Genomic DNA, 27,449 nt, shown 5'->3' with positions numbered 1-27,449 from the left:
TCGTTCTGATGTTGGTTCTTATGTTAATAAAACTGAACAACGACCAAAAGCATTTTGCAAAAATTGAAATTATAAATATGATGAAGTGTGTCAAAAACTATAACCCTATCCCTACTGTGTAATATCAATTCAACAGCATTCAAATCCTTCAATCGTTAACCGGTCAACATTACACTAATTGGAAACAATGCTCCTTCAAATGTCGCTCAGTGGTCTGCTCAATCACAGAAAGAGTCATTTTCTCATACTGGATCGCACTCAGCAAATACCATGAACCCTATTCCTTATACACCCCCACCAGTTTCATTTTTATCACCATTCTCATTGTTGTCCAACGCAGCATCTGCTGGGGGGGTCATCCAAAAGTACTCAACTACTATATGATATGTCTCATTGGTATTGTAAAAAGATATAAGGATGTATCAAAATAATCCCAAAGAATATTCTTTAAGTTCGAATATTATTTATAAGTTAATTAAGGAAATAAATTACATTAAAATATTTTCTTAAAGTCACTCATCAACGTTCCTCTGCTGATACAGTTTTCCTCCATCTACTGTTTTGGTAAGTTATATGAGGCTCCACTTCTTTAAGCAGTTCATTAAAACCATTTGCACTCATATGATAACACTGGACAAATTTTTGAGGATATTCTATTAACTCGTGATGAAGTGTGTGAAACAGCTCTTTTCGCAATCTGCTGGTTACAATTGGATGCACACAATAGCTCTTTTGCCCCCTTTTTCGGTAGTAAATAGAGAATGCGATAACAGCATCTATTTCTTGGAATTCCATGTTGCTATCGTAGTGTGACAAAAAAATTGCAAGTGTACAGGGTGGGTTTTTTAAAAGTATAAAGTAAAAAAATCTTGAAAATTATGCCGACAATGGGAAAATCCAAAAACACGTCTACCATAATGTACTGGGGGAAGATGATTGAGGATATGATGAACTCACTACCCTCTACCAAATGCACCCCAAATCATTTTTTTTTTAATAGAACGGGCATGATTGCGACATATCGGCGGAAAACATTTTCAATAAACTTTTCAATGGTAACAAAGTTTCTAGAATTCTGCCCTCAAATGTATCTGATATCCATGGGTAGGATGCCTAGGTGTAGATTCTAATAGTTTTCACTCAGGAATGAATAATAGAACTGATAATTAATTAAAAATTTTATTGTAATTAAATCAAAGCGTAAGATTTGCCGCTCAATATTAATAATGTTTATAATAGGTGTTTGTTATTGTAAGACAAAATGTGATGATGGATTCATCTAACTTTCAGACCTAGCAGAGCCGGGACGTTTTAAAACGCTGAAAATGACCCAATGAGAACAGCAAGAGTAATGTTTTCTGCACGAGACAAATTTAATACTTTTTTAATTTACGAAAAATAATTTTTTTTATAAAAAAGTCGACTTTACTACCTGGTTGACGCAGCTAAACAAAACCTGTTAAATACAATGAATATAAAATAGTAAGCTTTCACTATTCTCACCAATTTCTTCTCCTATTTCACTCCAAACCTTATTCTTTTTTCGAATACTTTTATAATTTTCATGAAAAAAGTCACACATTTTCAAATCAGCTCAATAATTTTTTTCATTTTAGTTATTTTAGTATTTTAACGAACACTGTGAAACAACGCAACGCAATGATGAAACGCAGTAAAACGCAAATTAGCGCGGATAAGTACGCAGACAATTTGTACTTTTCATTCGCTTTTCTTCCAAAATTGAGTGCCCTTGAGGTGCCCTTCAAAGTAGATTAAAATTTAATATCATCGATTACGTACCACAGCACAGAATTGCCATAAACAACTCGATAAAAAGATAGGAGTTATCTATTTATTTCCAATATTTAATTTAATTTTAAGATTATATACTACATTCGCATTATATTCTTCTTGCCTCTAAAACAACAGGTAAGTTTTTCTGAGAATACGAGCATTAGTAGTTCTACTTAATTAATTAAATAGGTATTGATTTCGATCACTAAAAAATGTTTTGATTCAGGGGTGGCATAATATTATTTCACAAGAATGCCGACGTTTAGTGTCAAATTTACCCAAAAGAATCGCTGCTGTTATTAAAGTTAAAGGTTTTTCTACTAAATATTAATGTTTAATATTTTATTTTAATAAATATTCCTATTTTGATCAACTGGTATTTTCGTTTTATCTCGAATATAAAATAATTTAAAATTATTGAGTTTTAACACAAGTGGCAAATACTTTTGGCCAAGACTGTGAAAAATTACATTATTACATTGAGAATTATTAATTTTTCTCGTTACTCTTTGTCTTCTTTGTTATTATCTTATGTTGTTATCTATCTATTAATAGGCTAGATTAGTAGTAATCAAATGATAAAATGATAAAATAACCTAATTTTCTATCAACAAACAAGTGCTTTAATTGTTCATGTGCAATTTGACTGAGTTTGTATTGCATTTTTTACGAAATTCATAACTCTTATTCTCAAAAATAAATCGATGGATTTTGAATCGAGTTGCACCTTCGAATGTAGTTTTGAAAGACCTTGAATTCGAGGTATCATACGACCCCTCCTGCCATTTAAAATTTTTGAAGGGGTTGTTGTAACGCGCATAAGGATGAAATTTGGGGGTTGCATTTTAATAAGAATTTTCTTTGTTATTGTTAAATTCATTTGCAATAAAAAAACAGATTTTGTTTACAAATTTTTTACTTATCGCTTCTGAATTTTATCAATTTCGATAAAAAAGTTACTGGATATGCTACTCTCTATCAGGTAAAACCTAATTTCATTCATTATACACATAACACAAATAGAAATAAAATTTTAATTTTTCGCAAAAACGACTTCAAAGTGACTTTTATCACAGCTTGCTTAAAGAGGGTTCCAAGACTTTCAAAACTAGGTGTCACACGACTCTTCTTTCTTCTGCAAATTTGAAGGTTGTAACGCTTCCTCTTAAGAGGTCGCTCGTTCAGGCATCAGGTGGACGTCAAAACTTATCCCTCAAGAAAAATCACTTGACGTGTTTCGGGAAATTCCTCCAAACACGACAGTATAGGACACATTGGGGGTGGTCCCTTTTCATTGGGACACCCTGTATATTTTCTACTTAAATTTATTTAATCATTTCCAAGTACAACAAATGACCTTTTCTTAAAAGTTTTCTATCAAGTCTCGTGATATTAATTAATGAACCATGACCGTCTTCCAACCTAATTTTTATGAACTCGTTGCATCAGTAAGCACCAGCTACTCTAAGTATTATAATAAGGCAATCTACAGACAAACCCTCATGAATGTTGTTTTCAAATTTTCACTCTTTTTTAATTTGATTTACTTTGATTCCCAGGTATTTTTCATCTGATCCGCCAAGTAAAACTCAACAAACAAGTCCCTGATTAAAACTGCTGTTTTTTTTTAAATTTAGAAATCCTTTTCTGATATTTTTCCGACTAATTCAGGTACATCAGCAAATTTAGAAATATATTTTCTTTGATATGTAACGAAGGTCTAATTTCTTTTTTGTATATATATAGTGGTTGATTTTGTTAGCAATAATTGCTCTACTGCTCTTTTTACCGCTGCAGCAACTGCTAGTGGCATAGTTCTCTTCACTGTATAGGAAATTGTTTACAAGAATGCTCTGATTTCCTTTTTTTTATAGACCTACTTTAATTTTGTCTGTCGTATTTGCATCTATCTATTCATAATTATTGAAAGAAATATAATTAACAGAACTATTCTAATCACAGATACTTCGGTGTTCCAATCTATGAGTGACCTTCGATGTAGCTCATATATAATTTTGGATAGAATATTTTTGAATTAAAGGGAAAAGGTACCGAACAAACACTTCAAGGAACATCGAAAATCTACTTTTCCATACAGAACATTGTGTAAGGGTCAATAACATGGTACCTTTGTAAGTTTAACTTTAGAATAAAAAATGGTAAGTAACAAAAACAAATACAAATGGAATTTTTTCCGTTATTTATGCCTTTGGTATATGGAATTCACTCACAAATCCAAAGTTTGTTAACAAATTTGACGAGTATTTATTTGTTATCAGAATTCCCTTCGAGCAGTCTTATGGAAAAACTTGTACATTAGAAAACATCACTGGGTCTTAGGCATTTTTGAGATTGCACTTCCTGTGTTCCTTTTTGTCTTGATTGCTTACGCAAGAAGCGAGATAACCGAATTCAGCAAACGTGAAATTACCAATGCGACTTACCACGAGAAGTACCTTGTAGACTACAGCTACCATGGAATTAATTTGGAAGATACTATGTTCTATTACACTCCTGCTGACCAATACTTTTCAGACATTGCTCACAGGCTACAAGAAAAATTACAAATCATCAATAACAGTGAGGAAATTTTGTGCAGAACGTGAAACTAGGTGATTATTTAAATTGATGTTTCCAGATCTCATGAAGTTTAAGAATGAAAAAATACTTTTGCAAGAATACAGTAAAACCAATGCTACCACTGTTATAGCTATCATTTTCAACTCTAAGCCACGATCGTCGAAATTGGATTATACCATCAGGTACTATAAAGAGTATTTTAACTGGAGAACTAATAAACTCTATGAAGATGAATTCACTTTCGAACCTGGAAAAGGTAAATATTCCACTTAAAAAAAAGCAATTATTCATTCACCTATGAAGATTCGTCAAAGACAAAATTTGAATCGTGATTACCACTTTGTTCATTTTTTTCACAGGAAGCGACTATAGCTGGGAAGGCTTCCTAACTCTGCAAAAAGCAATTGACATGTCCTTCATCGAAAAGGAAGCTGAGGCTGTGGGAAGAAGCGTTCCGGAAGTGTTTCTTGAGGTCGAAGAATTTCCGTACCCTCCGTATAAGTCCGATATAGGGTCTTCTGCACTATTTGTTTACTACTTACCTCTAATCACTCTCTTTAGTTTTCTTTTTATCTGCCCTGCTGTGCTTCAGCGAGTAGTTGAGGAAAAGTACACCGGAATTAAGGTAATAAAAGGTGCAGGTTTGTAGTTTTAAGAAATACCCGTTTGGTCAGGTTTAAACGGTTTCAACTTAAAGGTTTTTCCCGAACCTTCCAGGTTTTTACTCGTCAAGTTTTCACTCTACTAATTTTCCCCATACAACAGGGAATCAAGGGGGAAGTCCCTATTATCCTCTCGGAATTTTTTTATTGAGGTCCATGGCAATTTGTTGATAGAAAATGTTCGTTACCTCGCACCATTCAGCATGGCAATATACGGTCTATTGCCTGGCATCAAACATCTCAAAAACGAATCCAGTGAAATCACACCAAATTAAAAAGTTTACAGGCACTTTCCTGAGTCAATATCCGAATGCCGTTGGGCTATTCTATTGCGCGTGAACAGGCGAAGTTCGCCACGATCGGAGATCAAGCGCAGTTAGTTTCTGAGAACGTAATGGAGGATTGTCTCGATGAGCCCATTTACGATTGCCGCAACTATTTTTAATATTTTTCCGATTTGCCCGCTTTCCCGAAAGGGATCGACTGCGTCTTCGATGAGGAGTTTTTCTGGATATTTTTTGCATTATCGACAACACTTGAAGAAAAATTCGCGCAATCACAATGACTTACATATAAACAAACAATGATTCGATGGTGCGCGATACTCCAATCGGGGCTGATTGAACACCGCATCAGGATCGACACAGAATTTCTTGTTTTTATTCGCACAATGTATGAGATTGACGCCTCTTGAAAATATTAAAATCTTCCTGTTTCTGAAAAAAATGTGGACCAAAAACTTTTCATTTCCATAATGTTGCCCACATTTTTGAAAACACCCTGTATTCATATACATATATGTATAATAGAGGTTGAATTTTTGTTAAGGGTCATTTTTAAGAAATATTACTACTTTTTAATTTGTCGAAAACATTTACGTTAATCATTACTTTTACATTTTGGTTGTATAAATTAATAATTATTATTCTTGGAACTTACAGGAATTAATGCGCATGATGGGTATGAAATCATGGGTGCGATGGTTTGGCTGGTTCATTTACAGCATAATCCCGATGACTATTTCTGTGTTCCTCATTGTAACATTGTTGAAAGTTGATTTCTTCAACGCAGGTTATCCACCAATAGAATTTTCAGATTATACGATTTTGGCTGCATTTTTGATCTTGTATTGCATTGCCATTACCATTAAGTGCTTTTTATTAAGTACTTTATTCCATAAACGTAAGTTTGATTAAAATGTATATCAAAAATCAAAAGAATATGTCTCAAAACTTTTATTTCAATAACTGAAAATGCATTATTATAGTGGCGTCTCTACTTGAATCATCAGACAGATCATCAGAACCATCAGACATCAAAAAGATATTAGCAGACATTTACATTTTCTCCATTTTTATTATCATTCTCCTGTCGTTTCGTTTGTCCTTCGAAAAGACTCGCATAATGCATTTATAATTAAAACTGTTTTGATACATGAAATTTAATTTTTGTGTCTCTGATTAAGAAAATCGATAATTTTTGCTATTTTTCTATTTCTAAATTGAATAATCATAACCTCTATACCCAAAATATTATTTCAGCTGCTGTCGCAACTCTGGTAGGACTACTCGTATGGATCTTTAGCTATTTTATCCCTAAACACATAATAGATATGACTTACAACATTCCTTTCTCTATGCATTTCTGTATTATGTTATTGCCGAACATGGCGTTGCATTATGGATATTTAGCAATTTCACAGTACGAGATAAGAGGTGAGTGTCATATTCTAGTTTCTAAAAAAATTACAGTATATTTTTTTTGCATTTATCATTTATTAAACCATGCGATTTTAAAATATCCCCCCTTCCTGTTCTTTTTAACATTTTTTTAAAATTCGAAAGCAGTATTAAATAAAACAAAAAATACTCTATTTTGACGATTGTTTCTTTTTCTAAATGTTGTTTTCCTCGCTGGTAAGGCAAAATGTCCGATTTTTTAAAATTGAAGCATGGGTCGAGTGGCAGCTCTTGAATTTTTTTTGCATCAAGTTGTATTTTTAGTGGCTTAATGCGAAAAAATATAAGTTTTTAAAAAAGCCATTGTCACGTAAATAAAAATAATAACCATAAATAACACTGATAAATTTCAACAAAATCGGCTAACCGATTATTAAGATTTTTAGGAAAAACAATTTTTTTTAAGTTTCACACCCTGTATTTTGAAAATAAAGCATTACTGGATCTATGTTTATATAAATTTTCATGTGATAATTACTCAAAGAATCACCCCTTAAGTTTGACCACGTACCTAAATAACACCTTGTACAATTTATTAAGAACTCGGAGTCCAGTGGTCCAACTGGCATCTGTCAGGAGGCGGCTCATCTCAGGAAATCACGTTATTCCACACGTGCATAATGCTAATCGTGGACTCTATAATCTACTTTCTCCTTACTTTGTACCTCGACGCCATAATGCCTGGAAAATATGGTATTCCCCAGTCAAAGCTTTTTCCTCTAAAATTCATAAAATCGGTATTATTCACAATATATTTAATCAATGTGAAACTATGCTTCACGTCAATATTTGCAGTGTTTTACCACAAGCAGAAACATTGCGGAAGACATTGAGTTAGGAGAAGCGTTCGTGGAATGTAAACATGCCATTAAATTGCTCAATGTGTCAAAGAAATACGAAACAAGAACAGTAATTAACAACTTAGATATGGACGTTCACAAGAACCAAATCAATGTTCTGCTGGGCCATAATGGGGCTGGGAAATCCACAATAATGAACATTATTACTGGTACACATACAGTGTGACCCACTTAAGAGCGGGACACCCCTGTAAAATTTTTATTTGTGGTTCGATTTTGATCATTTTTTTATATGTTGTAGGGCATCAAAAACTCTATTTTGTGACAAGTTCTTGTTACGCTCGCTTAAAATCTAAGGTCTACTTTGCCCCTTTCTTATGACGAAATTTTAAGAAAAGACATTAGGGAATTTTTTATTTTAAATTTAGCTTCAGTAATAACTTTAGAATTATTCAAAATGGCTGTATTTCAAATTTCGTTAAAAAATGTTTATCCATAAAAAAGTTGTAGAGCAATCCAATTTTAAATTTATTGAACCATCTGGATGTAATAATTTTTGGTCAAGTTGGCTGAGTACGGATCCAATAAACATAGTTAAGTCACTTGTTTTATCCTTGTCATTAAATACAATGCAATTGTCTTTTTGTAAATAAATAAACCAGTTCTTGGTGGTTTAGAAGAAAATTTAACTGTTTTTGATTGAAGAAAAAGTTCAGATATGAATAATCAATTAACTTTAAGGGAAAAAATTGAAATAGTGCGTCTTTCTGGTGACAATGACAGAAGTGTAAGGGAAGTGACTAGAATATTTAACACAAGATATCCTAATCGACGTCCGATTACTAAAAGTACAGTGAATCGAATAAATCGTACATTTAATGAAACTGGAGCCGTTGATAGATATTTGTTAAAAAACAACCGTCCTGGAAATAGAAATGAAGGTGATACAGAAATCGCAATTTTAAATTATTTTACTAATAACCCACATGCTACATTAAGAATAGCAAGTTTAGATTTAAATGTACCGAGGGAAAAGATTCGTCGATGCCTGAAAAAGAATAAAATTAAGCCATTTAAACCAAAATTTCTGCATACTTTGGAGGAAGGAGACAAGAACAGAAGATTGGAATTTTGTTTGTGGGCGCAAGGGGAGTATCAAGATAACAAGAATTTTCTAAAATGTATTCTATTTAGTGACGAAGCTACATTTACTACTAACGGGATAGTTTCTTCACAGAATTGTAGATTTTGGTCTCATGAAAATCCACGCTGGATTATCAACTGCAAAAGTCAATATTCCCAAAAAGTAAATGTTTGGTGTGGAATAATCTATGACAAACTTATCGGTCCATTTTTTCTTGAGGGCAATATGAATTCTGCAAGTTTTTTAGAACTATTGAGAAATGAATTATCCAATGCGATTGACAATCTTCCACTATTATACACAAGTAACATGTACTTTCAACTTGATGGAAGTCCTATACATAACGCGAAAATTGTTCGGCAGTGGCTAAATACAAACTTTCCCAATCAATGGATCGGACGGAATAGTCCATTAATACAATGGCCACCCAGATCACCGGACCTGACCCCTTTAGATTTCTTTTTGTGGGGTACTCTTGGGCAAAAAGTATATAAAAACCGCCCCAGAAATAGAGAAGAACTATGCATAAGGTTGAGACGCGCCTGTGAAGAAATTACTCCCTTATCTCTCAGAAAAGTAATGAGTAATACTAGAAGAAGATACGAGAAATGTATCCAGTTGAACGGTAGCTTAATCGAAGCAAGTGTTTTTTAAAATGAATTAAATCTCTTTTCGTTACAATTTTTTTTTCACATTGAATCATTAATTAATTTAAATTAAATAAAATTTAATTGTTCTACAACTTTTTTATGGATAAACATTTTTTAACGAAATTTGAAATACAGCCATTTTGAATAATTCTAAAGTTATTACTGAAGCTAAATTTAAAATAAAAAATTCCCTAATGTCTTTTCTTAAAATTTCGTCATAAGAAAGGGGCAAAGTAGACCTTAGATTTTAAGCGAGCGTAACAAGAACTTGTCACAAAATAGAGTTTTTGATGCCCTACAACATATAAAAAAATGATCAAAATCGAACCACAAATAAAAATTTTACAGGGGTGTCCCGCTCTTAAGTGGGTCACACTGTATATCGACATATTATAATAAATTTGAGATTATTTTATCTTTTTTTTCTGTCAGGAATGACCAATAAAACAGAAGGCCGGATCTACATTAACAACAAAGAAATCCTCAACAGTTCCGACATCACTCAATCCATCGGTCTTTGCCCGCAACATAACCTGTTTTTCGGGGACTTGACAATCTGGCAACATATGATGTTCATCAGTATGGTAAATATGCCTAGATATACAGGGTGTTCCTAAATATTATGTACATACGGAAGGGATTAATTCTTTAGTTTATTTAATGTCTAAAAGTTCATATAAACAAAGGTCCGCAAACGCTTCTTTATTTATCAACAGGGTATTCAAATTTCAGAACACTTTCAGTTTTTTCTTTACAGTTCCTACGATTTTTTAAATATTTAGCTAAAATTTGGAATATAGTTTACTCTCTAGAACTAAAATCATTGGGCATGTAAAATGGTTTTGATAATCTACAGGGTAATATTATTATGGGGATCATGTCTTTTTTTCTTCACTGAACTTTTTCGCGATGCAGGTAAATTCTAAAATGCAAAATGACTTTTATTTTGTTTAGAAAATTCTTGGTTTCTTGCGATTTTTTTCGTATGTGGGTTGGTTATCGAGAAAGAAAATATATAACAATTTTCTATAATTGGACAGATAAAATAAAAATTTATTATGGGTAAGCAACTATTATTTATTACAGATAATCTTCTATTTTTAAAAATTTTGAAAGTTTATTTGGAAGTACCTATTAAATATTAAAGCCTTTTTTTAAAAACTCCTATTTTCAGGTAAAAGAACTTACTTTCACTGATGCAGAATCTGAAATACGCCCTCTTTTAGAAATTTTAAATTTGTACAATAAACGACATGAGTATCCGCACACCCTCTCGGGAGGCATGCAAAGGAAACTTTGTCTTGCCATGGCTGCAATCGGTGGCCCTGAGGTAAAATGGCTGAACAGAAACATAAAAAAAAATGGCACTGGACGCCATATTTCAGATTTTAATTCTGGACGAGCCTTCATCGGGAATGGATCCGCAATCACGCAGAGAAATGTGGAATTTGTTGCTTCAATGGCGGAAACACAAGACCATACTCATTACTACTCACTTCATGGAAGAAGCAGATGCTCTGGCTGATCAAACCATTATAATTAACGAAGGTAGTAAGAAGTGCTCAGGAACACCCATGGAATTAAAGTGGAAATATGGTAAACAAATGCCATATCTTTAAATTGAAAGAGGTTTTTTTATCATGTATTTGGACAGGTTGTGGGGCAACTCTAACGTTGCTCATAAAGGAAACTGAAAGAGTGGAAGAAACAGCGAACACAATTAAAAAAAAATGGTCTGGCATGTTAGAATTGAAAAAAATTGATGGAAATGAGATTCAATTCACGATTGAAAAAGGTAACAATGCGGAATTGTTTAAGAAGCTAGAAGAATGCAAAGAACAACTGAAAATTGTCAACATATCTTATCGAAATACCAATCTGGAAGACGTGTTCATAAAGTATTTTTGCCCTATTTTTTTGTCGCTTATCACACTGAAGTTGGTTTGGTTTTCAGTACCTTATCGAGGGCTGGTCAGGACGATATAATTGCTAAAATTGACGACCCTACTATCAGGTTAATGCAGAAGAACAAAAATCTAAATTTCCGCCACAAGCTCATTGCTCTGTTGCTCAAAAGATATTATTTCATCTGCTCCCAAATTTTATTTTATGTATTTCCAGTAAGTACTTGACAACCCTTTCAATTTTGTCTTCAACTCCAGTTTAAACAGATCGTGATGATGTTGTTGATGGTTGGAATTTGCATTATTTTGGGCAACAATTTTGACTACTTCAACAAAGGAGGACCAATCATGAATCTGAGTCTTAAAACTTACGGAAATAGTACTCTATTTGAGCATTCAAATAGAACAGAAGCAAACTTGAAGATTCAGAAGTACTACGCTGACTTAGTCGAAAATGTTGGTAGCGTTTTTGTTGAGCACGAAGATGTATTGTCTGGTAAGTCTTCTAGGTACTCTCTTCGTAGATCATAGATGGAATATTCCGCCATTTTTAGTAAGGTCTTAATATATTTAATATCTCAAAGATTCAAGTTTGGTTAGTATACGGAAGTACTGTTAAAATTACAGAAATGATATCGTTTGACAGGATAAATGTGGCAACAATTAGAACAAAATTCGGTTTAATTGATCGTAAATTATTTCAAAAACGGTTGAGATATCATGATACACATAACATTCCTCATAAAAAATTCCAGGAATCGCCTATAGTATACAAAAAATAATATTTCGAGTGACTTATTTGAAATAAGAAAGTTCTAGTAGCTCATATCTTGAGTAAAATATGTGAAACTATCAACATACAGGATGTTTCAGAGTTAACTCTACACACACTACCAGGGTTTCGAGTATTTCATCATGATTCAAATTCATCCATATATCGTAAGTAAATCTCGATTCATTCTCGAGATACAGGGCGTTTCCCTATTTTTACGCAATGACTTTATAGTCATAACTTTTATCATCAGTACTCACTAGAACTAATTCAATTTTTGTGGGTAGTCATATCTTAACATACACCATAAGATACCATTAACAGATTTTCGTGAATTGCAAATCCGGACTTTTTCAATACCCTGCACATTATTTTCTTTAAAACTATATGGGGTCTTCAATAAAGCGTTAAAAGCAGTCTTTACTTCAATAGTTTCATAATTCCCACACGTATCATTTTGTATCAATAACAAGACATTCTTTGAAAAAATTAAAATATTTAATAATTGTTCGAAATCAACGCCATTTTTGGATTGTAATAACGAAAAATTAAATAAAATAATAATAATTACAACATAACAAAAAAAAGTTGCAAGAGCTGTTCAAAATGACTGCAATTTGCTTGTATGCATTTTCTTGCTCTAACCGAAGGTTGCCTTAATGCCTTTTGTATAATGGGATTATTTCTAATTGTCGCAGAACAGCCGTTTATTCTTTAAAGTAATTTCTCTCTTGTGTATATCGTTTATAAACTTTTGATTTTAAGTACTCCCAGAAGTAATAATCCGATGAAGTAAAATCTGGCCATCTAGCAGGCCATGTATGCGGGCCATGATGTTCAATCCATCGGTTTTCTTAATAAAGATTTAAACATCATGGTGAAATTCTCTATCCCTTGGAAGCCTGTGTACAGTTAACTTTGAAACACCCTGCATATCAGGTATTATCTTTTAACATATTAAGCTGCTCCAGATTTTTTAATGACCTTGTAGTATAGTACGTATAGTAAAGACGCAAATAGTGATAATTCATCCCAATGACTAAACACTGAAGACGTGGTGTTGGTCTATAATTTCATTATTTTTAAAACCATATATATGTCAAATAAATGCGTTTGTTGTGTCTGTATATCTTCCTATTGTTGAATTTTTGTCAATTCACGGGATTTGAGGGGTTTAAAAAAGAAGACGATGCATTATACAAACTACAAATCGCTCGAGCAGTTTATTTTTCACTTGCCCAAAGTTTATAGTTTATTGCCATTTAAAAAAAAAACAAGAGAAGAGCATTTAAAAATTAATTTTCTTCCTTCCTTTGTTAGTGATTTTAATAAATTATCTTATTATTATTCTTGCTTATCCTTATTATATTTAGTTATTTATATTTGAATTTTTATTTGTAGCAATAATCGATGAAGGGCTTCTTAATTTGCCTTACTACCGGCGTCATCTTATTGCAGCAACAGAGTTCCTCAATATTGAACTCTTCCAACCCATAAAGGCTGTAGCTTTATACAACAACCTGGCCATTCACTCTGCCCCGATCTCTGTAAACCTCATAACTAATACCATTGCTAAATACATTCTAGGACAGAACTATTCAATAGCCGTCCATACCCATCCTTTAGCAAACACACACGCCCACACCACAGATGAGCTCTCGGAAATCCAGATAGGACTCCTTTGGTTGGTCATAATGCCAACCGGATTCCTTTTGTTCTTAGGTTCCTTTATCTACTTCCCTTTCACGGAATTGTCCACTAAATTTGAGCGAATCCAGTATATATGTGGAGTATATCCTATATATTATTGGGGTCTTATGTTCCTTTTCGATTTGTTTGTCTTCTTGATTATTGCACTGCTCACCGTGATACTTATTCTTGTATGGAGCCCTTTTCGAGGAATTGAAGAGATTGGTAAGTGACGTATCATCACTCAAAATTGCTATTTCTCTATCTTGAGATTTTCAGTTGTGCTATACCTAATCTTGGTTTGTTATGGAATATGCGGAATCCCCTTCTCCTACCTCTTCAGCAGAAAGAATGCCTTCTCTAGTGCATATGCCCTTTTCGTTATTATCAATCTAATGAGTGGCATCTTGATCAGTGTCATTGTATTCGCTCTTGAAGAATCCGGCTATAATAATTTTAAAATAACAATGAAGATGATCTTTATGGTTATATCACCACAGTTTGGTCTCACTTACTGCGGAGTAACTTTTTCGAGGAATGTCATCCAGAACTACAATTTTCAAGTAATGGATGATGGCAAACGTCTCATCGTTTGCAACAGTAACAGCCCTCCCACCTACTGTAATGGAGACTTAAAGAGAAATTATTTAGACACTTTGGGACCATTCATGCTGCTAACAATATTGGGAGGATTATTATTCCTTCTATTGAATATAGTCTTTGATAACTACCATAATATTATTAGTAAATGTCGGAAACGCTTGGGTAGTTGCAAGAGACATTCAGACAAAGAGATCTCGAAAGGTGAAAATGAGAAACTAAACAAGAAGGAATGTGGCAGTTTAAGAGTGAAAAAACTCACTAAATGTTATAACGGGAAAAAGGTTGTGAATAAAATCGACTTGACCCTGAATGAAGGGGAATGTGTAGGCATTTTAGGGGAAAATGGGGCAGGCAAATCAACTACCTTCCGAATGCTGACGAAAGAGGAAGAAAGATCCAATGGGGAAATCCAGATCAATGATATCAGCATCGACGAAAATCAGGTAACACAGACAAAGACACAAACGTGCGCCGAACGCGAAAATTCCAGATTTTTTCTAAACTTCAAATTAGACCAATTCAAGTTACTGATTTGAATGTGACTTGTCCTCAAAAATTTTTCTATTTCAGTATATTGAAAAACTAGGTTATTGTCCCCAAAACGACGCTCTCAACATGTTCCTAACCGGACGGCAAATCCTGAAGACGATCGCCCGCCTAAGAGGCATCTCTAACGATGAAATCGTCGAATATTTTATCGATATAACCGGTAAGTTCGTAACCTTCTAACGCTAAATCTTCTTATATTCATTCTTTATTAAAGGCCTCAAAGATATCGCAAATATGCCATGCAACCAATACAGCGGGGGCAACAAACGGAAGCTTAACTTAGCCATGGCTATAATGGGCTTTCCGAAGTTCAACCTTTTGGACGAACCAACCAACGGAGTAGATCCTCTCTCGAGGAGATCATTATGGACCCTCATAAGAAATATTAAAAAAACATATCGTACGTCAATCATCTTAACGTCACATAGCATGGATGAATGTGAAGCGTTGTGCAATAAGTAAGTATCTGTAGAGTTCTTCACTAAAGCGTCTTACTCTTGTGCATTTTCACTCTTAACTGCAGAATATAATAAAAATGATCATACTATACAGGATGGGTCGTAACGGCATCGACATAGAGCAGGTGCGTGTAGGTACTAACATCGGGTACTAATGTGAGGACCATTTTCAATATCTTATTTTCTAAGATATTGAATTGAATTGATATGTGTTCTTTATTTCGGAAGTTTTCTCACTGATCGACGCGACCTTCAAAATTGCTTATGCAAAATGAGCCAGTCCCTCGAGCTTCCTTTTCAATGTTAGAAAATGTCTCTCGGTGTGAAATTAAATGATTAGGAAGTCTTCTTCGCTATTCTTCAACACTCCTCATTCAATCACCCTCACAAAACCCCAATACTAACAATAACTTGTTTAATTTATAAAAAAATTTCAGCCATTTCTGAGTTCAATCTAGGTGATGTAATGCCACATTTAGGATATCTGCCACTTGCATGACTTTGGCCAATTACAAATACAATAACTTCCCTTCAAATTCCTTTAAAATTGGTTTGGTTCTATTCTATAAAACTGGAATTATATCAAAAATGATAATGTTTTTCACAAATTTTCAAAGCGAATAAAAGTTTTAGAATTAAATTTGCTATTAAATTGTGTTAACCGTTCGTTAGTTACTTTATAAATTAAAAAAATCTTCACTCTTTTCGACTTTACCTTACCCCTAATCCAACTCTTATTGAGCATCTATCGATATCACATTTTTACCAATTAAAGATGTTAAGAACGAAACATGTTCCAAACTTGGTTGGGTTGTAATGCAGCGTTACGGAAATATGCCGTTTTTTAGAAATTTATTAACCAATTTCGAAGGTTAATATCTTCCCAACTATTAACCGCAAAAAAATTCAATAAATTATCACATTTTGAGGTCCCCACGCACTTACTCTGTGTCAGTTTCGTTACGACTCACCCTCTGTACTATTAAGTCGTGTAGTATGAAATGAGTAGATTCTCGAAATGCCACATTCAACTGCGAATAACTTCACTCTAAATCTATATTTGGACTTGACTTTTTTTATGTGGAAAAGGTACATTCTTCCTCTTTCGATCAGAGTTTAAAGTGTTATAAATTATTGAAAACTTTTATTTTTATAAACATTTTTGTGCAGCCATGGAAAATAGTGAAATTCGTGTGTTAATGAAATATGAGTTCCACCGTGGAACCACAACAGCTCAGACGGCTCGCAATATTAATGATGTGTTTGGTACTGAAGTCACTTCACAGCAAACAGTATCTCGTTGGTTCATGAAATTTCGTTCTGGCAATTTTGACCTAACAAATGAACCACGTGGACGACCTGAAACTCAAGTGGATAACGATTATCTGAAAGCCGTGGTGGAAGCGAATCCACGTCAAAGTGCAAGCGAATTATCGTTAATATTCAGTGTAACCAAAAAAACAATATTGACTCATTTGGCTGAAATTGGTAAGGTGAAAAAGCTGGATAAGTGGGTACCGCATGAGTTGAGCGACATACAGAAAGAACGACGTCTCGAAGCTTGTTCTTTGTTGTGCCGGTATAATAACGATCCATTTTTGAATCGGATTGTTACTTGTGATGAGAAATGGATCCTATATGACAATACCAGACGTTCATCGCAGTGGTTGGATCAATATGAACCACCAAAACATTGTGCGAAAAAAAATCTTCATCAAAAGAAGTTTATGGTGTCCGTTTGGTGGTTCAACGCAGGTGTCATCCATCACAGCTTCATGAAACCTGGTGAATCGATTACGGCTGATGTCTACTGCCGACAACTGACCGAAATGATGAGGCAACTGACGGTTAAGCAGCCAAGATTAGTCAATCGAAGCGCACCGCTATTGTTGCACGACAACGCTCGGCCACACACCGCACAAGTCACCTTGGCCAAGCTACAGGAGTTGGAATTAGAAACTTTTCGTCATCCACCGTATTCACCCGACTTAGCACCCACTGATTACCACTTCTTTCAAAATTTGGATAACTTCTTGGTAGGGAAAACATTCAACTCCGACGAGGCTGTCAAAGCTGCCTTCCAAGAGTTTATCGACTCCCGGCCTGCAGGCTTTTCCAGCAGGGGAATCAATGAACTTCCCGTTAAATGGCAGAAGTGTATTGATAATGGTGGTGCATATTTCGATTGACAATAAAAACATTTCATATAAAAAAAAAATATGACTAAAGTTTCAATTCAATTCTACTCATTTCATACTACACGACCTAATAATAATATGTAAATTATACTAAAATGGTTAAATATCAATAGCATCAGGATCATGAAGGAAGGAAAAATCATAAAGAGTGGCACAATAAGTGATTTGAAAAAGAAGGAGGTTGGTTTTAATGTAAAGATAAAACTCAAAGACTGCAATAAAGAACAAGTCGAAGCCCTTAAAGAAAGGATCACAGAAGAAATTGGCATTTTTGACATCATAGATGAACATTCAGTAAGTGGCTAGAAATCCCTTCCTATTAATTAGGCTTGTTGTTGTTTCTTCTCTGCCTTTATTTTAAGCTAACTCAAACTATTTATGTTGAATTTTAGAATCTCTTACACTTGCACATTAAGAATGAGCAGAAGTGGGCGCCTGTGTTCGAAAAGTTCGATAAGTTTAAATCCGAAAGGGATTCCTTAGTGGAATATTACGAAATTAACGAAGCCTCACTAGAGAAAATTTTCTTGGCAACTGTCAAAAACGAATATGAAAAAAATTTTTAGTAGCACTAAAATTTGATTTTCAATGTAAGTATTACAAGAAAATCTCGTTAAAACCTTTAGATGTGAGTATCTGGGATATATATTGTTATGAGTATCTGCATATCTTCAGCTCACTAAATTGGCCTTTCATACCCTTCTCAATAAACTCAAAGTCAATCGCATTGATTAATTACCCTGTCGATAACAACGAAAGGCTCATTTCCTTAAATACTCTCAGAATCTCTCAAAATCCAAGTTCTCGACATTTTCGAATATTGAAATTAAATTATTTTTATTTTATTTTATTTTATTATATATTTTTAGAGCAAACAGAATATTCCAGGGCGTTTTCAAAATACGACATTAATATGATCTATGAAATGCAAAGAATCTCATATTTTTGTAGGTCATTGTCAACAATCAATGGCAAAAATGCTTATGAATATAATCCCTAATGGGAAACGAATAGAGCAATATATAGAACGAATAAGCAACAAATAGAACTGATTTTGCAGTTTATTTACTTTTCGCGGCGCCCCCGTTAACACATAAATTCTTGATTGTCATTAACTCAACATGTCGTTAACATCATTAATTAACTGTAACCAAAATGTGAATTAGGTTTGAATTACATATTTTTAATTTAATTCTGAATTTTGTTAAAGTTCCTCTCTCAATCAGAGAATTTTTGCATCTCGGCGACCGTATTGATTTTGAACTTTGATAGCGCATTGGAATTCTCCATTGCCCGCTGAACCATGTAGAATTCACTAAAATTTATATTTTTATTTTTTTAAATGTATTCAAGGTGAAACAGCCAAATGGAATAAATTCAATATCTGCATATTTCGACAAATGTGAAAAAATACCGAAACAAGTCAATTTTAGATTCTGAAATTACGTTCTGTGAAGTAAAAAATTTCATCCTTAAATTTGGCCCCCTTTGCGTGACAATTGTAACCCCTAAATTTTTAAATTAGAAGTATAGGTTTGTGATATCTCATTTAAAAAATCTTTTCATTCTCTATTCAAACTTGCTATGGTTTTAAATTTTATTTCAAAGAATAATAAAAAAATAAATTCATGTAATTAACAAAATTCTCTACTCTAAACTAAAAACATTAACTAATGCTACTTCGTTATTGATAATGTAATAAAATAACAAAACAAATCAATCCCAATGTACTTGGACTTAACTTTTCCAAATTGGTGGATAGGGAAGTGACGATCGCTAGAATTGCCGAATGGCCAACGCGATCACCTGATCTTATTCCATTAGAGTTTTTCTTATGGGGATTTGTGAAGAGTATGGTATATAAAACTAAATCACGCAATTTTTTTTTTGAAAAAAAATCTTTAAAATACATCCAGCCTGTTGTTCTGGCGGCTGGATAGTGTGGGATTCGCCTAGTGCGCCTACCCCCTAAAATACCTTGGGACTCCGCTTGTATCCTACGCCTACCCAGAACTATCCCACGATATAAACGTCAGGGAGGGCGGAGGTATAGTGTCGTTGTTTTTTATTTTTCAACGCGGTGTCCTTTGGACGGATTTTTACTTGTTAGAGAGAAAAAGGAAGCGTTTATTTTACTTTTCTCTGTTTATTTTATGAAAGTTCTTCTATCTCTTCAGTCAGAATTTTTTTTATATATCCCCAATGGGGTTACTGCACCCCCTTCGTGCAATCCCAATTTCTCACTTGACTCGATGATGCTTTGGTCCCCACAGTAGTTTTACCAGTTCGTCCCATCTTTGAGAAAAATCTTGGAGCAACTTAATTTTGGCCTTTCGGCTCAACTTTAGATTGCTGTAAATGAGGTATTTAAAAAAATTGCTTGGTGTCAGTAAGTAGTCCTAAGTGCAAATATGAAAAGCATTTGCTATGGAAATTTTTCTACCATTGTCGCGAACAGTACTGCAGTTTGTTATATGGATAGGCGTAGCATTGGGGTACATTATAATTTTGAGAAATAACATACTATAGGTTTGGTAGAACGAAATTGGAAAATTACAGTAAATATTTGTTAGACCTGTTAGATGAAATAAGTACAATTTTTCCAATACATTACAATACCGTTTATTTACGCTACTAAAGAAAATTAAAACTAAATAATACTAATTAATGTCAAAAAAACTTAAAACAAGTGTTCAAAATGACCCCCATTGGCTCTTATGCACGCTCGGCATCTTTGTATAAACGATCTTTTTATTGAGCGATATTGAGTTTTAATTTTCATTAGTAGCGTAAATAAACGGTATTGTAATGTATTGGAAAAATTGTACTTGTTTCATCTAACAGGCTCAAGAAATATTTACTTTTTAAGGAACAAGTACTTATTATATCATTTCAGAATCTAGAAGAATGGCGCTACTTTTTGAGCCTATAGGCTTCAAGATAGTTTTACATCCTTTGCTACAGTAGAGAGCAAAAGTTACATAACAGAAATGGAGTTCTAAGGACTACATTAAAATAAAAATGTTTTTTAAAAATCCGAAGTATACATGTAAAAATTTTGATACGCTTTTGAACTATGACCATTGACGAAACTAATACGGAAATTTTGCTTTTCTATATGGAGTGGTGTAACAGTGATAATACGAAATATCAAGTTATGTCAGTTTTTGTCGATTTTGAAAAAAATGTAAATATCTCGATATCTATGATATTTTCATGAATGCTATTTTTTCATTTTCTGACTTCTCAAGGATGGGCCTTTCATCAGGCGAAGTATTGTCGAAGGTTTACGGGACACCCTGTAGATCTCTGCAAATCAAATTTTAGTCTATTGATACTTATTTGTAATGAAATCTAATAGTGAAGTTGAATCTGATTTCTGATAACATTAAGAATTTCATTATTCGTAAATGTAATCGAAGGCGATTTCGACCGATTAATGTTAGGCATCTGGTGCCCCAAATTGGAATGTTCTGTCATCGTTCCATTGATAATGGTGAATAAGGATGAAACATACTAATTTGGGGTAACACACACATATCATTTACCAGCCGAAATCGCCTGATGTTGGGTCTTGGATGTAGTACTATCTACAATATGTGAGAGAACGATTGATAGATAAAAAAAAATAAAAAAATGCCAAGTGTATATACGAGCCGCGATACGTTAGGGGTATTTCTCTTATCAGCACTAAATATTCAATGAGAATCCTGACTTTTAATGTATTTCCTATTTTTGTTTTAATGTTGGAAACACTGTATACTTCCAAATTCAATGGGTTCCACTAAGGCCTTAGCATACTCATTACGCATACAGGGTGATTCACGTAACAGTTTCATTAGAAACTTTTGTACTTGTAACAAATCTAAATTTTTCATATTTGGGGGTTAAACTAATATAGAGACACTCTACTTTTTAAAAATATTTTGAAGGTCATATCACTTCCGGTTATACCGGAAGTCGAGGTCAACTTCTTTATTTCAAATGGAACACCCAGTATATTTTTGCATTTTTGGAATCTAGTGATTAAGCTGATTAAATTCTTATTAGGTACTCCTATAACTAAACCTAACCGTTTTAAAGATATTTTGGTTTAAAGAAAAAATCTTTTTGAAACACCATTTCTATAAAATTTAAAATTCGCAGTTATTATTGAAACTGGCTTTACGAAAATTTGCTGACATGTTAACGTTAACTAGATATTGTAGATTAGGTGATTGTGAAAAGTTTTTATAAATATCCTACTAAATTCCTACTAAATTTAAATTCTAGACATATAAAAATATATGGGGTGTTCCATTTGAAATAAGCGACTTTGTTGCCATCAAAGTTCTTTAAGTATGACGTGTTTTTTTGGATACCCTGTATGATATTTATAAAAACTTTTCACAATAACCTAATCTACCATACCCAGTTAACACGTCAGCAAATTTTCGTAAAGCCAGCGTCAACAATAGCTGAGAATTTTAAATTTTATAGAAATGGTGTTTTAAAAAGATTTTTCTTTTAAACCGAAATATCTTTAAAACGGTTAGGTTTAGGTATAGGAGTACCTAATAAGAATTTAATCAGTTTAATCACTAGATTCCAAAAATGCAAAAATATACTGAGTGTTCCATTTGAAATAAGGAAGTTGACCTCGACTTCCGGTATAACCGGAAGTGATATGACCTTCAAAATATTTTTAAAAAGTAGAGTGTCTCTATATTAGTTTAACCCCCAAATATGAAAAATTTAGATTTGTTACAAGTACAAAAGTTTCTAATGAAACTGTTACGTGAATCACCCTGTATAATTGTTGAAAATGCAGAATTCATCACAATCAGAGTTGAAGTTTTTAAGGGTTGATTCCTTAATTCAAAATATTTTTAACAAATATAACTTAAATGTTTGGATCGAGGAATCAATTCTCAAAAACTTTAAACCTAGTTATATCTCGTCTTATACATATACTTAATGCTCATAGATCAATAAAGCAACTCTAATTCGATTCGCTTAATAAATTTTTTATTTTTATCATATACAGGGTGATTCACGTAACTGTTTCTTTAGAAACTTTTGTACTTGTAACAAATTTAAATTTTTCATATTTGGTGGTTAAACTAATATAGACACACTCTACTTTTTTAAAATATTTTGAAGGTCATATCACTTCCGGTTATACCGGAAGTTGAGGTCAACTTCCTTATTTCAAATGGAACTCCCAGTATATTTTTGCATTTTTGGAATCTAGTGATTAAGCTGATTAAATTTTTATTAGATATTTCTATACCTAAATCTAACCGTTTTAAAGATATTTTGGTTTAAAAGAAAAATCTTTTTAAAACACCATTCCTATAAAATTTAAAATTCTCTGCTATTATTGACGCTGGCTTTACGAAAATTTGCTGACGTGTTAACTGGGCATGGCAGATTAGGTTAATGTGAAAAGTTTTTATAAATATCATACAGGGTATCTAAAAAAACACGTCATATTTAAAGAACTTTGATGGCAAAAAAGTTGCTTATTTCAAATGGAACACCCCATATATTTTTATATGTCTAGAATCTAAATTTAATTCTGAATCGATTACTATTAAGCATTCCTATACCTAAAATTAACGCTTTTGCTCTAATTTGCGATTTTTTAATATTGTACGATAATAATTGTACGTACAGGGCTGCTTCCTGTAACATGCGTTAAACTACTGAGCGAACTTATTAAATTGATAATTACATTAACTGCATTATACAAACGCATTTTACAGGAAGCAGCCATGTTGTTTTCAAAGCCAGCTAAGATACTTACAATTATTATCGTACAATATTAAAAAATCGCAAATTAGGGCAAGAGCGTTAATTTTAGGTATAGGAATGCTTAATAGTAATCGATTCAGAATTAAATTTAGATTCTAGACTTATAAAAATATATGGGGTGTTCCATTTGAAATAAGCGACTTTTTTGCCATCAAAGTTCTTTAAATATGACGTGTTTTTTTGGATACCCTGTATGATATTTATAAAAACTTTTCACATTAACCTAATCTACCATACCCAGTTAACACGTCAGCAAATTTTCGTAAAGCCAGCGTCAACAATAGCTGAGAATTTTAAATTTTATAGAAATGGTGTTTTAAAAAGATTTTTCTTTTAAACCGAAATATCTTTAAAACGGTTAGGTTTGGGTATAGAAATATCTAATAAAAATTTAATCAGCTTAATCACTAGATTCCAAAAATGCAAAAATATACTGGGAGTTCCATTTGAAATAAGGAAGTTGACCTCAACTTCCGGTATAACCGGAAGTGATATGATCTTCAAAATATTTTAAAAAAGTAGAGTGTATCTATATTAGTTTAACCCCCAAATATGAAAAATTTAGATTTGTTACAAGTACAAAAGTTTCTAATGAAACAGTTACGTGAATCACCCTGTATAGTGTATAACATATCATCATGGAAATATTTCAGGAGACAATAGTACTCTGCAAAGTAATAAAAAAATACTAATAAACCGATGGTAAAAAATTGCACTATTTTTGATATACAGGGTGGTAAAGATTAATATTTTTTTCATATTTTGCGGTTTGCTCACGTATAACTTAAGTTAAATTTTTGAAATTTCGTATACATATTTTCTTTAAAACTTTCTACAACAAAATATCAAAATCGTCAGTAGTGATATACAGGGGTTATGTTTTTTGCGTCATGTATTATTTTATGATTTTTATCTTTTTTTCAGAACATCCTGTATGAGCTCTGACACCAAATTTAAATTCATCTTTCATATCTTTAGCCGTTTAGTCTCTTGCAATATTTTCGAACCTTTCACCATATTCGTAAAATTTGCAAAACTCTCTATCGATGCAAATTAAAAAAGTACAGTCTACATGTTTTGATCTGTCGCCATGGCTGAATTTCAGTTATTTTAATAATTTTGTGTTGATTTTTTAAATCAAATTTCAAAAGTTAACTAAAAAGATACGGGAGAAAAACGTAATGAGAGAAAATGTGAAATTTTGCCACATTATATCGAGAATGGTATGTTTTTGTCCATGGGTCTATTCACAGTTTCTTATCATTTAGCAGAGTACTATTGCTCCCTGAAATATCTGCATTTGATATGTTACTCCCTATATGCTCGATCAGTACTCTCTTCGGCTGAACACAGTTGTTGAAGTTGAAGATTTACTAATCGAGACAGTGGAATCGAAAAAAGTCAGTCACATTACTAAAGGTGGAAACAGGATAGGTCACGAAAACATTCAATAGAATAAAATAATATCTTGCATTCAAACAAAAAAAAAATGTAATTTCTAAAATAATACAAGATGTTGCATGTTGTATGTCCCATATAAATTTAAAAGGCTCAATCCTGAGATTATTTTAAGCAAAAACTCATTTATGACTTACTGTTAAATTTTAAAAGAAAAATATCTTTAGAAACTTTTGGTGGATTTCTAAAATAAAATTTTTAAAAAATAGTAAAAAATAATTAAAAGTTTAAATATCACTATCTTCAATTCTGTGATAGTCAATTTAGGACAAACGTCGTAAATGTGATAATATGCAACTTACGTTGAAAATTTTGTATATGTGTGACTAATATTATAATTTGTCATATTTAATTATTTATTTATCTATTGTTGAATTTATACATTATTGAATATTATATAATTTTTATTTCTGTAGATTTCAGTATTTATATTATTAATCCGAAATTGTATTTACGTATAACGTTACGTGTAACATTGTTATATTCAATATTGATTTTATTTTACATTAAGAAATAATGTTGCGATTTTCCATTCTTTGGAACCTTCTAATAGACGAAATCGTCCCGAAAGGATTCTTAATTCCGCTATTTAAAACATTTTATTTTTTTACCTTTTGGTTTCTTGCAATTCGGGCAAAAATGTTTAAACTAACTTATATGTTAATGAGCGACCTATTTTTATCTTTATTTGTTATTTAATTAATAGTATACTTGTGATTGTATGGGAGTCTTTCCAGAACAGTGATTCGATCCTATAACAAAACATCGGAGGCTTAGAATGAATATCTATAAACCGGTTCTTTTTAGAATCATAAATGTGTCGAAAGAAAGCAATGTTTCTTGTGTCTAAATACCTTTCTATTGCTAGTCTGCTTCCAACACATTTTTTCTCTTGTCATTAGGATTTATTAACAACAGTTCAAAGTTGAGGCAAAAATTAAAAGACCGTTAATTCAAACATTGACTTTGACTTCTCACTGACTGAGTGACAATTCATACTTCACATAAAACAATTGTCTTTCAGTGTGTGGCAAGAATAATTGTTAATTTTAACGTAGCTATATTTTTTTCATTTTTAGCGTATTTATTAGTATTTTTGTGAAGTGATGTTTGGAATCATTATAAGGTAAATTAATTAATCTCACTAGGTAAACTAAAGTTGTTGTAATATATTTTCTATATCACATATTCCAAATTAACAAATGCCCTGCTATACATGAATGTCCAGAAAACTATAGATATGATCATTTTGCGTTTCAATCACAATAAAAAATTGCCCATAATTAGACACCCTGAGACTGAATTCTGGACATTCAAATGTCTTTACCTATAACAATCAGCTGTACAAGAATATTTATTTTAACTGCAGTGTAACGGAGATTCCTGCCCCCATATAACATGATCAAAACCTGAACCTAGAATAATGTCTTTAAAACACACACATTTATTCACAATTCATGGCTAATTGTTGACACTTAAAATATCATGACAATGGATTCCTGTAGAATTGTTTTATTCCTTAGTCTATTATCTTATGTACAGTGAGATTTATTTTTATCTCTGAATATACCATGTTACTACCCTATGTTCAGTTTTAAAAAACATCTCAACTCATTTGAATGTAAGCAATTAACATTACATAGCGAACTTTTAAAATATCAAAGTCAGTCTTCTGTTAATAATTTCCGAATTAAAAAAAAATTATGTATTATAAAGAAGAAAAAATAGAAAAACTCAATTTATACCAAAGTGACAGTAGTTTTAGAAATGAAATGAAATGAATTAATAATTTATTTGCAGTAAAATATCTAGGAAAATGAATACATGGCATAGGAATCATTCACTACATTGTAAAATCCCTTAACTCGGAAGGTTGTGTAGTCTATTCACATAGAAAAGTGGCTTAAAATCTTACATGTTCTTACTGAAAAAATGAAGCTAAATAATTTATGTTTTGTGGAAGAAAATCATATCACATCTTTGAAGTAGGTAGCTGAATATTTTGCAATTTCGAAATTTTCTGTATATAAAACCCTAAAAGAGTCCAAATAAAAAATGTAATAATTTACATCTACATTTTTTATTATTCCTTAGGCATTGGTCAAATAAAAATGCCCACATATAAAATTTAACCCACACACAAATAATACGAGAATGAATGTTTGAATTGGCATAATTGGTAATGTCGTTATTGGACAATTTTTTATTCAAAGAAATCTCAATGGAACTAAATTTTTGGATCTTCTTTGAAATAAAATTTTGCCAGAAATTGCAAAATAAATATTAAAAATCTGTAATTTCAAATGGATGGTGCCCTTCTCCATTCTACAAATGCTGTTACAGATTTACTAAATCGGGAGTTTCTGGATAGGTGGATAGGCAGATTTTGAACAATTTTAGGAACATCTAGGTTTCCAGACCTTTCCCCAATGATTTTTTTTCTTTAGAGCTGCCTTAAATCTAAGGTTAGTTCTTTCATATATGCCAAATTTAGTCTGGTCATAATATTTCTAAAGAAAGAATATTTGACTAAAGTTTGGTGCATTAACTGTGAATCAGCTTGTATATATGTTCTTCTAAAAACCCTAATACATAAAATATATTCCCAGATAAAGTTATCACATGAGTCTCTAGCTATCAACCAATCTATGGT

The 27,449-nt window shown here is 32.5% G+C and overlaps 1 protein-coding gene across 1 annotated transcript; it reads left to right on the top strand.

The window, feature by feature from the left end:
* The first annotated feature begins 1,888 nt into the window (after window positions 1-1,888).
* LOC136410780 (phospholipid-transporting ATPase ABCA3-like) lies at window positions 1,889-25,984 on the top strand. The gene is made up of 21 exons (XM_066393101.1): window positions 1,889-1,929; window positions 3,757-3,953; window positions 4,074-4,374; window positions 4,433-4,630; window positions 4,734-4,999; window positions 5,978-6,218; window positions 6,578-6,751; window positions 7,316-7,512; window positions 7,571-7,784; window positions 9,802-9,953; window positions 10,544-10,699; window positions 10,755-10,965; window positions 11,024-11,267; window positions 11,324-11,489; window positions 11,541-11,769; window positions 13,447-13,959; window positions 14,014-14,780; window positions 14,908-15,046; window positions 15,101-15,344; window positions 17,656-17,836; window positions 17,935-25,984. Exons 2-21 carry the CDS (start codon window positions 3,951-3,953, stop codon window positions 18,106-18,108), a joined length of 4,770 nt encoding a protein of 1,589 aa, XP_066249198.1. The 5' UTR covers window positions 1,889-1,929; window positions 3,757-3,950; the 3' UTR covers window positions 18,109-25,984.
* Window positions 25,985-27,449: the final 1,465 nt, after the last annotated feature.

Source organism: Euwallacea similis, chromosome 9 (assembly GCF_039881205.1).
Source record: "Euwallacea similis isolate ESF13 chromosome 9, ESF131.1, whole genome shotgun sequence".
Classification (NCBI taxonomy): Eukaryota; Metazoa; Arthropoda; class Insecta; order Coleoptera; family Curculionidae; genus Euwallacea; species Euwallacea similis.
The sequence above is the reverse complement of the archived record's forward strand: the minus strand, read 5'-3'. Positions and strand labels throughout refer to the sequence as shown.

Bases quoted from the DNA above. Each gene is read 5' to 3' on its own strand.
- LOC136410780 (XM_066393101.1), top strand. The intron at 4,631-4,733 runs GTAAATATTCCA...TTTTTTTCACAG, and splicing joins CACTTTCGAACCTGGAAAAG to GAAGCGACTATAGCTGGGAA. The intron at 11,268-11,323 runs GTATTTTTGCCC...TTTGGTTTTCAG, and splicing joins CTGGAAGACGTGTTCATAAA to TACCTTATCGAGGGCTGGTC.